This window comes from Hemiscyllium ocellatum, chromosome 7 (assembly GCF_020745735.1).
Source record: "Hemiscyllium ocellatum isolate sHemOce1 chromosome 7, sHemOce1.pat.X.cur, whole genome shotgun sequence".
NCBI classification, from domain to species: domain Eukaryota; kingdom Metazoa; phylum Chordata; class Chondrichthyes; order Orectolobiformes; family Hemiscylliidae; genus Hemiscyllium; species Hemiscyllium ocellatum.
In genome coordinates, this window is record NC_083407.1 from 80,071,200 (window position 1) to 80,085,729 (window position 14,530).

Consider the following 14,530-nt stretch of genomic DNA (forward strand, 5'->3'; position numbering starts at 1 on the left):
ATCCAATTATGTTCAGACGAATACCAATGACTATAATATGACTTTATAAACCAATCCTATTCAAATTAACACACATGATGATATTATCAAATCATGCCATTACACTTCCACACCTCAAACTGTGAACATGTACTTGTTGTTACATGAAACCTACACCTCTGAGGAAGAGTTACTCGACCTGAACATTAACTCTGATTTCTCCCCACAGATGCTGAGCTTTTTCAGCAATTTCTGTTCTTGTTTCTGATTTACAGCATTTGCAGTTTATTGGTTTTCAAAAACCTCCTATCACTCCCTCTGATTGCCTATACTGTTTTCCCTTTTTGTTTTCAAAATTACACTTCACTTGTAAATATTTCGCAATACATTAATGTGACTTTATTCATCTGCATGCCATCATTATTTGTTGAGACTAGTTTGCTCAGAGTGTTAAAAGTAATGGTACGTAATATCATTATAATATATTGATGGTTACAAGAAAGATAGGGGAATTTTCTCTGTTGTGGATGATGAAACAATGTGGTGCTTTTGATTTCACTTTTTAGTGAATGTTCATATTAATGCCTGGTGCTGTATGCACCACGATGTGAGACATGGTTGAACTTCAGGCTCAGTTGTCCCTCTCTTCTTTGCAAGCACATTGAAAGAAATCTCAGCAGAGGTAATTGAAGTATTGTGGGTGAACTCAAAGCACAGTAAGTACTCTGCTAATCAACACCCTGTAATAGTAAGATTTTGGCCAATACTGATATTGCCTTTGAGGGTGCTTTTCTTTAACCTCGTCTGACTGTCTCCATCTTTTCCAGTTCAACCATATCCAGGATGCCAGGTGTATCTCTGGAGAGTGAAAGATTTAATACTTCAGGAGGAATGAATTTTCATTGGACTGGATTAGTAGTCTACTTGGACTTCAGCAAGGCTTTTAATAAGCTTCCATACAGGAAACTTATAGCAAAGCTAAGAATCCATACTATCCAAATAAATGCATCTAATTAGATCCAGAATTAGCTAAGCAGCAGAAAGCAGAGGATGATGGTTAAGGGGCACTTTTGTGACCGACGTCGTGTTCAGTGGAGTTCTGCAGGGGTCCTTATCGTTTGTGGTACATATAAATGACATGGACTTGAATATAGGTGGCTTCATTAGTACATTTGCGGATGATACAAAATTTGGTGGAGCAGTAAATAGCAAGGAGAATAGCTTTAGATGACAGGAAGATACACATGGGCTGCTCAGATCGGCTAAATTCAATCCAGATAAGGTAACGCACTTGGACAGGACAAACAAATCAAGCTAATACATGAACAGTAGAACACTGGGATGCATGACAGATCAGAAAAACTTTTGGTATGTGTGTCCACCAATCCATCAAGGTAAGGGGTGAGTTAGATAAAATGGTTAAGAAGTCATGTAGGATCCTAGCCTTTATTAGTAAAGCAGAGAGATTATGCTGGAACTAAAATGGTGGCCAGGTCACAACTAAACTAGAGGTTTGGAATCCACGTTATAGGAAGGATATGATTGCACTGAGAAGGGATAGAGGAGATGTATCAAGACGTTTTAGTTATGGAAAGAGATTAAATAGACTGGGGTTATTGTCATTAGAGCATATATAAGGTAAAAGTAGGTGGTTTGTAAGAGATGTGAGGATTCTTTTTACTGTGGGTGGTGAGAATCTGGACCTCTGCCTGTAGAGGTGGTAGAAGCAGAAACCTTCATACCTTTTAATAAATGTTTAACTGTACACTTGTATGCCAGTGCATACAAGGCTCTTGGCCATTGCTGAAAAATGCAATTAGATGAATAAGATGATTTTGACTGTGCAGACTCAATGGGCCAAAGGCCCCTTTTCTGTGCTCTAGACCTCTGTGACTCAGCACAGGCGGCTCAGTAGTTAGCACTGCTGCCTCACAGCACCAGGGAGCTGGGTTTGATTCTACCCCTGGGCGACTGTGTGTGGAGTTTGCACATTCTCCACAGTCCAAAGATATACGAGGTTAGGTGAAGTGGCTGTGCTAAATTACCCATAGTGTTCAGGAATATGTAGGTTAGGTGCATTAATCTGAGGTAAGTATAGGGTGGGCGGTCTGGATCTAGGTGGGTTCCTCTTCAGAGGGTCAGTTAAACTTGTTGGGCCAAAGGGCCAGTTTTAACCCTGTAAGGATTCTATGACTCTATAATATCACATTTGTTACTTTCTTTTCTTTTTGCTAATTTATTTCACTTCTTTATTCTACTTGTCATTACAAGGTTGCTGAATGGACATTGACCTGAGAAATTAAGCTTAACCTCCCTGTACCAAGTTAAAAATCACACACCAGGTTATAGTCCAACAGGTTTATTTGGAAGCACTAGCTTTCAGAGCGCTGTTTCTTCATCAGGTGGTTGCGAGTATAAGAATTGTAAGACACAGAATTTATAGCAAAAACGTTTACAGTGTGAAGTAACTGAAATTATATATTGAAAGAGACCTGGATTGTTTGTTAAGTCCCTCTTAGAATGAACATGCTGGATTTGGTTCTTTCATCTGCAAATCACAGAACTTTTTTAAAGTTACATTGTTAAGTGAACTTTAACAATTAGTGTCATGTCGGCCCAGATAATGCGTTTAAGGTGTGAGTGTAAAGGGGTATACGTCTGTGAGACAGTGCATGTGAAATCGGAGTGTATGTGTGAGCGTATGAGAGAGGGTCTGCGTCAGTGTATGGGTCTGCAGGAGTGTGTGTGTGTGTGTGTGTGTGTGTGCGCGCGCGCGTCTGTCTGTGAGTGTGCATCTGTCTGTGAGTGTTTGTAGTGCAGTTGGGTGACCTGCAATGTGACATGAACCCAAGGTCCAGGTTGAGGCCATCCCCATGGGTACCAGACTTGGCTATAGGCCTCTGCTTTGCGTTGTTGCCTGTCCAGAAGTCCGCCTTGGAGGATGGTTACCCGAAGGTCCAAGGTCGAATGTCTCGGACCACTGACGTGTTCTCTGACTGGGAGGGAACACTCCTGTCTCTTGACTGTTGTGCGCAGACAAAACACGTCCAGAAACTCTCCCCTATATCAAAGACATCTCAGAAATGACTGCCAGACTACTCAGACATCTTGGCATCATGGTAGCTCACAAACCCACCAACACACTAAAACGGCAGCTCATGAACTTGAAAGATCCTATACAGACAAGCAAAACTAATGTCATTGACATAAAAAAATTCTTGCAAGAATTATAACAAACACTACATTGAACAGGCAGAAAACTAGCCACCAGGATACATGAACACCAACTAGCCACAAAAACATGTGACCCACTCTCATTAGTGTCCTTACATACAGATGAGGAAGGACACCACTTCACCCGGGACAACACATCCAGCCTAGGACAAGCCAAACAGAGACACGCACGATAATTCCTAGAAGCATGGCATTCCAACCGGAACTCTATCAACAAACGCATTGATTTGGATCCCATCTACCATTCTCTGAGAAAAAGAACAGGAAATTTCATCACCACGGGGAATGACATCACCAAGGAAATCTAAACACAAAAATACAAAGTGGGGCATGCCACCAATTCTTCATCCGGAGGCTCACTGATGATGTTACCTAGTATAGTGATGAAACGTCTGAAAACAAACCTTTCAGCTCAACGAGCAAACCTTCATCCAAAACCTCAACCTGAGCTACAATTCTTCTCAAAACTTGCTAACCCCTTTACACTCACACACATACACATACACTCTCTCAGGCACTCATAATCACCAACCCCCCCCCCCCCCCCCCCACACACACACACACACACACACTCACATCTACATAAGGTTCAGTAAATCTGTTTTTTAGATTAGAATCAGTCCAAACATTGTGGCACAGACAACATCACAGAGGGCAGCTCACACCTTAATCTCAGCCAACAATCAAGTGATTGTTAAAGTTCACTTGAAAATGTAACTTTAAAAAATGTCTACGATTTACATATGAAAGAACTGAAATCAACGTGGTCATTCTAAAAGATGTGAGACTTAACAATCCAGGTCTTTTTCAATATATAATTTCAGTGACATCACACTGTAACCACCTGATGAAGAAGCAGTGCTTCCAAATAAACCTGTTGGACTATAACCTGGTGTTGTGTGATGTTTAGCTTTGTACAGCCCAGTCCAGCATGGGCATCTCCAAATCCTTGCAGTACCAGAGATGCTGCCTAAGCAGCTCCGTGATTTCCAGCATTGCTGGTTTAGGTTAAACGGGGACACTTGGTGGTTTATTTGAAAACAAACGCTCATGAACGTTACAGAACAACTGCAACTGGCTAAAGTTCTGGAGAGAGAAATTGCTGGAGACACCCGTCAGGTTTGGCAGAAAGGCTAACTCTCTGCCCGCCCCCTCCCACCGAGGCAAAAAGAATCCACGTGGCGACAGCTGAGAGCCAGTCCCATGAAGAAGCCTCTGTACCAGTTTCATTTTCACTGGGATGTGAGGGGATGGATGACTCACCAGCTGCAGTTGCCAAGTCTGGGAATATCTGATTGACACGGTGCTGTGACCAATTGGTGGGGGTCTGACGGAGAAGAAGACGGGTTCTTCCGTTTGTCAGTTGAAGACGTCGGCTCATTGCTGGTGTGGTGCATTTCGCAGTGGCCGCGTGTGAGGGACGTTAGGTTGTGAGCACGCGACTCCTGCTCGGTGTCAGCCTTCCCTCCTCGCGACCGTCACCTGGCATTACCGGTCCTCCTCGCGACCACCACCTGGCATTACCGGTCCTCCTCGCGACCACCACCTGGCATTACCGGTCCTCCTCGCGACCACCACCTGGCATTACCGGTCCTCCTCGTGACCACCAGTCAGGGTCAGTCTCTTTTCCCACCGCCGTCTCCTCTCCCGGTTACCGACCGGCGTTGCGCACTCCCGTTTCGCTTATTTTGAGTCGCGGTTTAAAAAAATACCCGCCATCGCTATGTTACGGGCGGTGACTCCCGCTCTCATCCTGCGGGAGCTGCTGGAGACCAGTCTGAGACCAGCGGGTAGGCGCAACCACGGCGCCCTGGCGAGCGGCGTCATGTGGAAATCGCGACTGTCGTTGTCCCTCCAGCAGCTTCTGCTCCACCGCCATCAGCACCAAGGTCACCGGCAGCAGCTTCGAGCCGCCTACTGTAGGAGTAGCAAATCCGAGGGAGCGCTGACTGAGGAAGACGCAGCCAAAACACTGGCCTCGACCAGTAACTTGGCTCAAGAGAAGTAAGTAAAGCAGAAATAAGAAACCTCCCATAAATGTCAAGTGAGGATCTAACCCGGGGGGTGTTAGAAAGAATCATTCGTTACGATATAAAGTAGAGCAGTAGCGCATTTCAGTAATCTCTTGTAGATAAAATTCTATAATCCTGATATCACGTTGAAGGCAGTGATTACGTATTAAATGCTTCACCTATTTTTTGTGTGGATGTCATGAAATGTTAATTTTGAAGTAGGAAATATGGGTAATAAGTATTTCCTGGAATGCCTGTAGCTTTTTTTCTGTTATTTAACGTACGTGTATTTTTAAAAGCTTGAACATCTCTCACATTGATATGTTTATCCCCGAATTATGCATCTTTATTGACGTTACTTCCTGTGCTTTCTTTAGTATGTATTTGGGAGCCTCCGACCTGCAGTTCATTTGTAGCCATACCTCCTCCCTTCCGGCTGCCAGATTAAGGAGATAAGATAGGAAACGAAGAACTGGATTTTTGGATCATAGAACACTACGAGCTTTAATTTGAGTTCAAAGTCATGAGCAGTAACCCAGTAGGGACTATTTCATATGCGAGAATGTTTGGGAAATAGATCATACCAATTTAAGGTAGTGAATGAAAGCACCAGGTGAGGTCATTTACTTTTCTGACGAGTTGTGATCTGGAATCTCAACTGACCAGTTGGTGGCTGCATGTCTGATTGTAACTTTCAAAAGGCAATTGATAAATACCCTAGGGGGTGGGGGTTGGGAGAGAGGTGGAGGAGGCTTAGCAGAAGAAAGAGTAGGAGAGTAGTATTGACCTTTCAAAGATGAAAGACCAAATGATTGTCTATGGTATATCACTCTGTTAGTGAACTGTTTCAAGACTGCAGACTGTTATGACAATAAACTTGTATTTATGTAGCACCATTGATGTAATAAAACATGCCAAGATATGTCTCAGATATTTTTAAAAAATTATACTGAGCCAGCTTAAAAAAAATCAGGGCAAATGACCAAAAGTTGGCCAAACAGGCCAATGAGGAATATTTCAAAGGAGGAAACTATGGTATAATAATTTCGGCAGGGGATCCCAGATGTTGCAGCTGAAAGCAAAGCCTGGTGATTACGTTTGGGCTTGCTGAAGAAACAGGAATGAGAGGAGCACAGTCATCTGACAAATGTGTAGGCGGAGGCAGTTTCAGAAATGGGAATATGCCAGGTCATTGTTGAATTGGAAAGCAAATATAATTTTAGATGGCAGATGTTGTGAAACTTGAAAGGGTTCAAAAATCATGTTGCCAGGATTGGAGGATTTGAGCTACAGGGAGAGGCAGAATAGGCTGGGCAGTCTTCCCTGGAGTGTCAGAGGATGAGGGGTGACCTTATCAAGGTTTCTAAACTCATAAGGGGCAAGGAAAGGGTATGTAGACAAGGCCTTTTCCTTAGTGTGGGGGAGTCTAGAACTAGAGGGCATAGATTTAAGGTAAGTGGTGAAAAATTTAAAAGGGACCTAACGGGCAACCTTTTCACTCAGGGTGTATGGAGCGGTATATGAATAGGAAGGGTTTAGAAGGATATGGGCCAATTGCTGGCAAATGGGCCTAGATGAGGTTAGAAAACTGTATCTGGGCAGCTTGGATGAAATGGACCAAAGGGTCTGGTTCTGTGCTGTCCATCTGATTCTACGACTTGAAGTTTAAGGGAGGAGGTAGAAAGTTGGAAGTTGGTCAGACCAATAAAGTCTAGAGGCAGTGAAGGCATGGAAGAGAGTTTACACAGCATGTGGTATGCATATGGAATGAGCTGTCAGTGAAAGTGGTTAAGGTGGGTACATTAACAATATTTAAAAGGCGTTTGGACAAATACATGGATGGCAAAGGATGTGGGGTTGGTGTGGATGATATTTTGGTTGGCATGGACCAGTTTGGGTCAAAGGGCCTGTCTCCATACTGTAAAACTCTTGACAATGACAACAGTTGGAGTCATACTTTGGAATCAAAAATAGAAATTTGATGATGAGCAGTTTAGTGGGAAAGGGGTCAGGAGAACATGAGATGTGTCTCATGTACAGCATAAGCTTGGTGAGGGCAAGAAGGAAGATGGGAGAAAAACTGGGAGAAATAATAAGTCCAGAGCTTGAGCAAGGGAATCCTAGGATGAAATCTGGCCTAATGGGTAAAGGAAGGAAGTAACAAGCAGTTGACTGGGTGGTTACAATCTGTGATGATGAACGCTACTCATATTTATTGTCTCTAAACTCCAGGTTTCCATGTTTTTGCGATAGTTAACAGCAAAACAGTTTGAAACTATCCAACAAAACAAAAAAGCTTGGTTCAGTTTCTCCCATTCTAACACTAACCCTAAATTTTAATAATCCTTTTTGACTGCATGCTATGGATTTCATAATGGCTTCTTGGGGATTCTGTACATTGTGCTCCTCTGTTTGTCTTTTCTGTTGTTCACATATTTATAACAGCATACCTTCTCCTGAATTTCTCTCTCATTTCTCCTCTTCTGTTTTAACATTAAGGATTTATTTCATATCTGCAACTGTTTGTTGTAATTCTCCTTATCAGTTCCATTTTTTGAAGGGTTTTAAATGATTTAAAAACTTTCTATGCCATAATTCTGTTTGAGCTGAAAATGTGTTGCTGGAAAAGCGCAGCAGGTCAGGCAGCATCCAAGGAACAGGAGATTCAACATTTCAGGCATAAGCCCTTCTTATGCCTGAAACGTTGAATCTCCTGTTCCTTGGATGCTGCCTGACCTGCTGCGCTTTTCCAGCAACACATTTTCAGCTCTGATCTCCAGCATCTGCAGACCTCACTTTCTCCTCCATAATTCTGTTTGTCTTACTTTGCTTAAAGATTGCAATCTAAGAATTACTTGAGTAAAAATACTGTAGGTAATCTAATATAAAAACAGAAAATCAAACATTCAGCACACCAGACAGCATCAATAAAGAAATAAACAGCAAATATCTCAGCTCGTTGACCTTTTACTAGAAAGGGCCACTTTATCATAGTGGGAAAAAAAATTATGAAGTACAAATATTTAATTTGAGAAGCTGCCTTATACTGATGACATCACACATCAAGCCAGTTACCACCTTGAGAATGACTTGACATGTTTTCAACCAGCAGTTCTTAGTCCCATTTACTTGATTACTTATGAATTTTGTGCCAAGGTGGTTCCATGTCAGTAATCATAGATTTTGAAAGTTCTGGTGTAGTTGATGAGCCAGAACCTGGAGCTGCATCTCTGACCACACATTTAGGATACAGTAGCAAACTACTACTGAAGTGATTAATAAAGGAACAGGTAATTTAGTGTATGAAAGCATTAAATCAGCGTTAAAATCCAAGCAAAATTAAATGTCATTGACTTGTGAAAAACTCCATCTATACTGGTCAAATGTCTGTTAAAGTGAAAGGGGTGGTTTATCAAGGATTTGTATTGGTAAATAGAACTAAATACAGTTCATGAATTTTAATATCATTAAATATAATTGGCCATATGGGTTATATAAATTTCAAAATAGCTACAGGTGAATTTAGAGTCAGAGATGTACAACATGGAAACAGACCCTTCGGTCCAACTTGTCCATGCTGACTAGATATCACAAACCAATCTAGTCCCACGTGCCAGCACCTGGCCCATATCCCCCCAAACCCTTCCTATTCATATTCCCATCCAGATGCCTTTTAAATGTTGCAATTGTACTAGCCTGTACCAGCCTTTGCATGAAAATATTGCCCCTTAGGTCTCTGACATCTTTCACTTCTCACCCTAAACTTATGCCCTCTAGTTCTGGACTCCCAGACCCCAGAGAAAAGGCTTTGTATATTTATCCTATCCATGCCCCTCATATAAACCTCTATAAGGTCACCCCTCAGTCTCTGATGCTGCAGGGAAAACAGCCTCAGCCTATTCAACCTCTCCCTATAGCCCAAATCCTCCAACCCTGGCAACATCCTTGTAAGTCTTTTCTGAACCCTTGCAAGTTTCACAACATCCTTCTGATAGGCAGGAGTCCAGAATTGCATGCAGTATTCCAAAGTGGCCTAACCATTATTCTGTACAGCCGCAACATGACCTCCCAACTCCTTTACTCTGACCAATAAAGGAAAGCATACCAAACACCACCTTCACTATCTATCTACTTCGACTCCACTTTTAAGGAGCAATGAACCTGCACTCCAGGTCTTTGTTCAGCAACACTCCCTAGGACCCTACCATCAGTCCATATAGATCACGTCCACTGCTCTGCCCTTATCAATCCTCTTTGTTACTTCAAAAACATGTTTTCCCATGCACAAAGCCACATTGACTATCCTTAATCAGACCTTGCCTTTCCAAATACATGTACATCCTGAAGTAAGACCATTAGAAGTGGGAACAGGATTAGACCAGTCGATCCCTTGAGTCTTTTCCAACATTCAATAGGATCATGGCTGATCTGATATTCCTTATATTCACTTTTTTGCCCCCTCAGTTGTAAATAGTAGGGTCTGACAAGTTGTGATAGTGACTGAATAATTTTAAGGCTGTTGAGTATTGGTCAGAATATTGGTGCAAACTCATCTGCTGTTTGTTGAAAGAGTGCCATGTGATTGCTTTTGTTATAGCCAGCTTGGAAAAGGGAGCTATTTCTTAGTGCGCACCTGGTATATAAATGCTTGGAAATTTTTGAGAAGTAAATATCTGCCAAGATTTGCAGTCTGCAAGTTTCAGCTCTTCCATTGGAACCTTGCTATGTGCAACTAGCTGTCATAATTTCTGCAATAAAATCTGATCACACTTCAAAAACAATTAATTGAAGAAAAAGCACTTCGGGGCATCATGAGGTTGCAGAAACTACAATGTAGATGCATGTGTTTGCTTTCCTTCGTACTTGAAAGTTCCTGTGTCTTGTTGATCAAAGCATACTGTATACTATGCAATCTGGCCAAATTCAGCTCCATTTCAAATGGTATATGCCATTTTGTGCCACCAGTTGGGTACAAAAGCTATGCAAAATAGAGTGCAGATTATTTAGAGCCAATAAATTGAAATTATTAATGAATTAGAGAAGACGGGGCTTTTGTACTAAAGCTAACATGACCAATTGCTTTCTGACTAATGTTTTAGAGTTGTTTTGAGGAAGTCTCAATGAGAGGGGAACCAGTAGATGTGCTGTATTTATACTTGTAGAAGTTGATTGACAAGGTGTCTCTCAAAAGGTTAAGTCATAAGGTAAGAGCACAGGGTGTTGGAGGCAATATTTTTAGCATGAATAGAGAATTGCTCTTGGGCATGAAACAGTGACTGGGGAAAAAGATTGTTTTACAGGCTGGTGACTAATAAAGTTCTCTAGAAAGAATATGCCTTTCTAGTTTGAAGGTCCTTAGTAGAAGTCCTCAACTGAAATGTTTTGCATTTTGCTTTCATACAGAACTAAACACTAATCTTTGCACCTGTGGCAGCATAAAAGAACAGAGTTTCTACTTAGTGGCATTTACATGAAGAAAACCTTACCCAAGAATGAAGCATGATGGGTACTTGTGACCTTTTTAAAGTAGGATTGTGGATCCATGAATCAGAAGTGTAGTAAGCAGTTGTGAAATGTTTTATGCTGTGTCATATTGCAAACTAATTCACATCTTAATTTCAGTGTTAAGAAATTGTGACGCTAGGTTTCAGTAAATTATTGATTCCACCAATCAAATGTTGTGTAGTACCTTTTGCAATCCATGATTAAAATATTTATCTTCTAAATAAATGTACTTTGGATGAACAAAAAAGCTGTATATTTGAGGGGGCCTATATTGTCTCGGCGTCAACAGTGGGCAGCAAGCACTGGATGGAGTTGAACACTTCGATGGTGATTTCATCCTGCAAAGGAGGAGATAAGTCACCTAGAACAAAGTTACATTAATAACATTTCAATATTAAATTAAACTTTCATTTTTAATTGAGCACAAGAGTGTATATTAGAGAAGACCAGTTTCTTAAGTTACCATTCTTGTTAGTGTGCATGCATCACTTACTCAGTATGTGAAATATTTAAAAGTTCCTTGATATCCAGGACAGTGCCCGGGGAAGGATTCATTGGTGTTGGAATGGATGTGGGCATGGTGTGTAGGTTGGTGACTAAAAATGGTTCTTCAAAAAGAAAATGGCTCTCTTAATATGTGCAAACCTCATATTTATTGCAAATTAGGAAATGATAGTCTATACAGGAATGCTCAGAAGATGTATTTTATTGTTGCCATGTCCTGTAGTTTTAAAGTAACAATATGTAGAAGAACAGTTGAGACTGCTACAGTATGTTTTTCCAGAGGAAAGAAAACATTATGTATGATTCATTACCTATTTGAATGTCTGTGCTGGAGCAAAATTTAAATCCAATTTATATTTCCAGAATTTTACTTTCCTCAGGATTCTTCAAACGAGTTTGATTAATAGTCAAAGTTTCAGCACTAATGCAGCTCAGATTGTGTTGAGCAGCTAAACCAACATGGCTTTGCAGATGACCTTTGTCATGTAGCTACAAACACAATCTCAAGATGATTCGGTGATAACTAATTCCTGTGGACGTTTTGAATGTGCGTGTGTATGTGTATAATCTAGTGGAAGAGGGTAGTATCACTTATTCAGCAAACTACCGGGCTTTGAAGGGTTATATTTTAACTTTTTGAATTCCCTTAGCTTTGAGAGATTAAAAGGTGATATAATTTGAGTAACTAAAATGGGAAAGGGTTTTGATAGATGCAAATAAACTACTTCCACTGTGCAGAGTCTTGGAGATGGAGGTGCATTGTGAAATACAGGACTAATATTTTCAAACCATTTAGTATTGAGATGAGGAAAGAGATAATTTGCAAATCAGCTAGTGGAAATCTGGAACTAATCCTACCAAGGGTGATGGATGGTGGTTGAATTTAAGTTTTCAAGGTTATTAAGTATTTTTGGGTAAGGAATAGATCAAGGAATATGGAATTAAAGTGGGAAAATGGAATTAAAGTATATTTTAGTCATGATGTTTCTGAATAAGAGGACATGGCTTGTAGATCATAATGGCTAATTTGTGTTCCTACATCCTCCTCTCTCAAATTGCTTTCAGCGCAACTTTCTTACTGTGATCATTACTTTGTACTGTGTACAGAAGTCTTTTCAGAAGCTAAACTTATAGACTTCAACATTGCTTGCACCATGTCAAAATAAAAAAAATCAAAATGTTTCATTGTGCTGGGTTAGCCATTTTCTTGGTGTTTTTCTATTTCTGGATAACCTGCCCTTTGTTATTTTAATAACCTTGTTTTTTTTACGTGGTCATCTGCAAAGCCATGTTGGTTTAGTTGCCCAACATGATCTGAGCTGAATTAGTGCTGAAACGTTGACTACTAATCAAAGGCTTTTTAATCAAATTCGTTTAAAGAATCCTGAGGAAAGTAAAATTCTGGAAATATAAATTGGATTTCAATTTTGCAGAGAAAGCAAATTAAAGATTTGGAAAATGAGATGAGATTAAGAGGGAGAAAGTGGGGGAAGGGTATTGATGCAAAAAGCAAGTCAAAACAGACAGTTGTGATCTTTGATTGCAAAGATGATGAGGAGCTGATGCCCCCTTGCTTAAGAGCAAGCCACTCTGGGAATTGACCGCACATCTTGTGTTTTGTTTTCTTTTGAAGAGTTTGTAAAGACAGTGGCTAAAATGCCAGTTTCAGTTTAGTGGAGTGTGCTGATGGGACTGAACGTTCTCGTGTTTACCAGCCACCTATATTGATAAGATACAAATGTCTTTGAGTTAAAAACTCTCTCTCAATTTCTTTGCTAGAAGTCAGCTAGCATCTGGACAAAGGAGAAACAGCAACAAAAGGACACACTCTTGTCTTGAACATTGTAGTTTTATCACAATTGAAAGGAATCAGAACTAAAGAATGTTAACCAAAGTGCAAAATTTAAGGACCATGAAATAGGCTCTTTACGTGTCAACATCAGTGCCTCTGGTATTCTCTATTGTAATGTTCAACTATTTGCTCTTCTCAAACAATTTCAAGACTGATCTGTTTGGGTTTTTTTGCTCTTAATCTTTTGGACTTGCTTCTGATTTCTACTGTGTGTTACCTTACCAATTCTTTTTGAGTTTAGTAATTAATTGACTTTCTCTCTGTTTACTCAAGAAGACCTTGGCTACTTTTAAACATGAGTACATTTTGCTCGGGGTGAAAAGCTTGACAAATGAAAGAATCCATTTTCAAATTAACTTTGCTGTGATCAATCAAGGAGTCGATGAATAAAGAAGGGTAGCCATTTCATCCCTACGTACTCCAGAGCTAAATGGTTTGAGGTACCTGTTAGGAATTACTGTACAAGAAATTGAGGGAACCTTGACTTGAAGCCTGTTTGTGACGATGTTGATCTGTCGTTCAGTACTGGGTCTGTTGACAAGAACTGAAACAGCTCTGTCCACTTCCTTCCACCTATTTGCTCCATGCTCCCCTCCAACCTATCACCATCACTCTCCACCAGCATCTATCTATTGCTTTCTGAGCTATCCCCCCAAAATTCAGATGAAGAGCTTACAGTCAGAGATGCACAGCATGGAAAAAGACCTTTCCGGCCAACCCGTCCATGCCGACCAGCTATCCCAATCCAATCTAGTCCCACCTGCCAGCACCCGGCCCATATTCCTCCAAACCCTTCCTATTCATATACCCATCCAAATCCTCCTTAAATGCTGCAATTGTACCAGCCTCCACCACTTCCTCTGGCAGCTCTTCCATACCCATGCCACCCTCTGTCCTTTAGGTCTCTTTTATTTCTTTCCCCTCTCGCCTGAAACCTTTGCCCTCTAGTTCTGGACTCCCCAACCCCAGTGAAAAGACTTTGTCTATTTACCCTATCCATTCCCCTCATAATTTTGTAAACCTTTATAAGGTCACCCCTCAGCCTCAGGCGCTCCATGGAAAATAGCCCCAGCCTGTTCAGCTTGTCCTTATAGCTTAAATCCTCCAAACCTTGCGACATCCTTGTAAACCTTTTCTGAACCCTTTCAAGTTTCACAACATCTTTCCGATAGGAATGAGACCAGGATTGCACACAATATTCCAACAGTGGCCTAATCAATGTCCAGTACATCCGCAACATGACTTCCCAACTTCGGTACTCAATACTCTGACCAATAAAGGAAAGCATACCAAATACCGCCTTCACTATCCTATCTACCTGTGACTGCACTCCTGAGGACCTTGCTATTAAGTGTATAAGTCCTGCTAAGATTTGCTTTCCCAAAATGCAGCACCTCGCATTTACCTGAATTAAACTCCATCTGCCGCTTCTTATACCCATTGG

General features: G+C 41.0%; 1 protein-coding gene across 2 annotated transcripts in view; it reads left to right on the forward strand.

Moving 5' to 3' along the window:
* The first annotated feature begins 4,600 nt into the window (after nt 1-4,600).
* The window catches only part of glsa (glutaminase a), a 119,976-nt gene continuing 110,046 nt past the window's right edge, over nt 4,601-14,530 (forward strand). For both annotated transcript variants that reach the window (XM_060827376.1, XM_060827377.1), the window contains exon 1: nt 4,601-5,217. In XM_060827376.1, the coding sequence (XP_060683359.1) occupies nt 4,937-5,217 (281 nt within the window). In that variant the 5' untranslated portion in view covers nt 4,601-4,936. The remainder of the gene's footprint in view (nt 5,218-14,530) is intronic.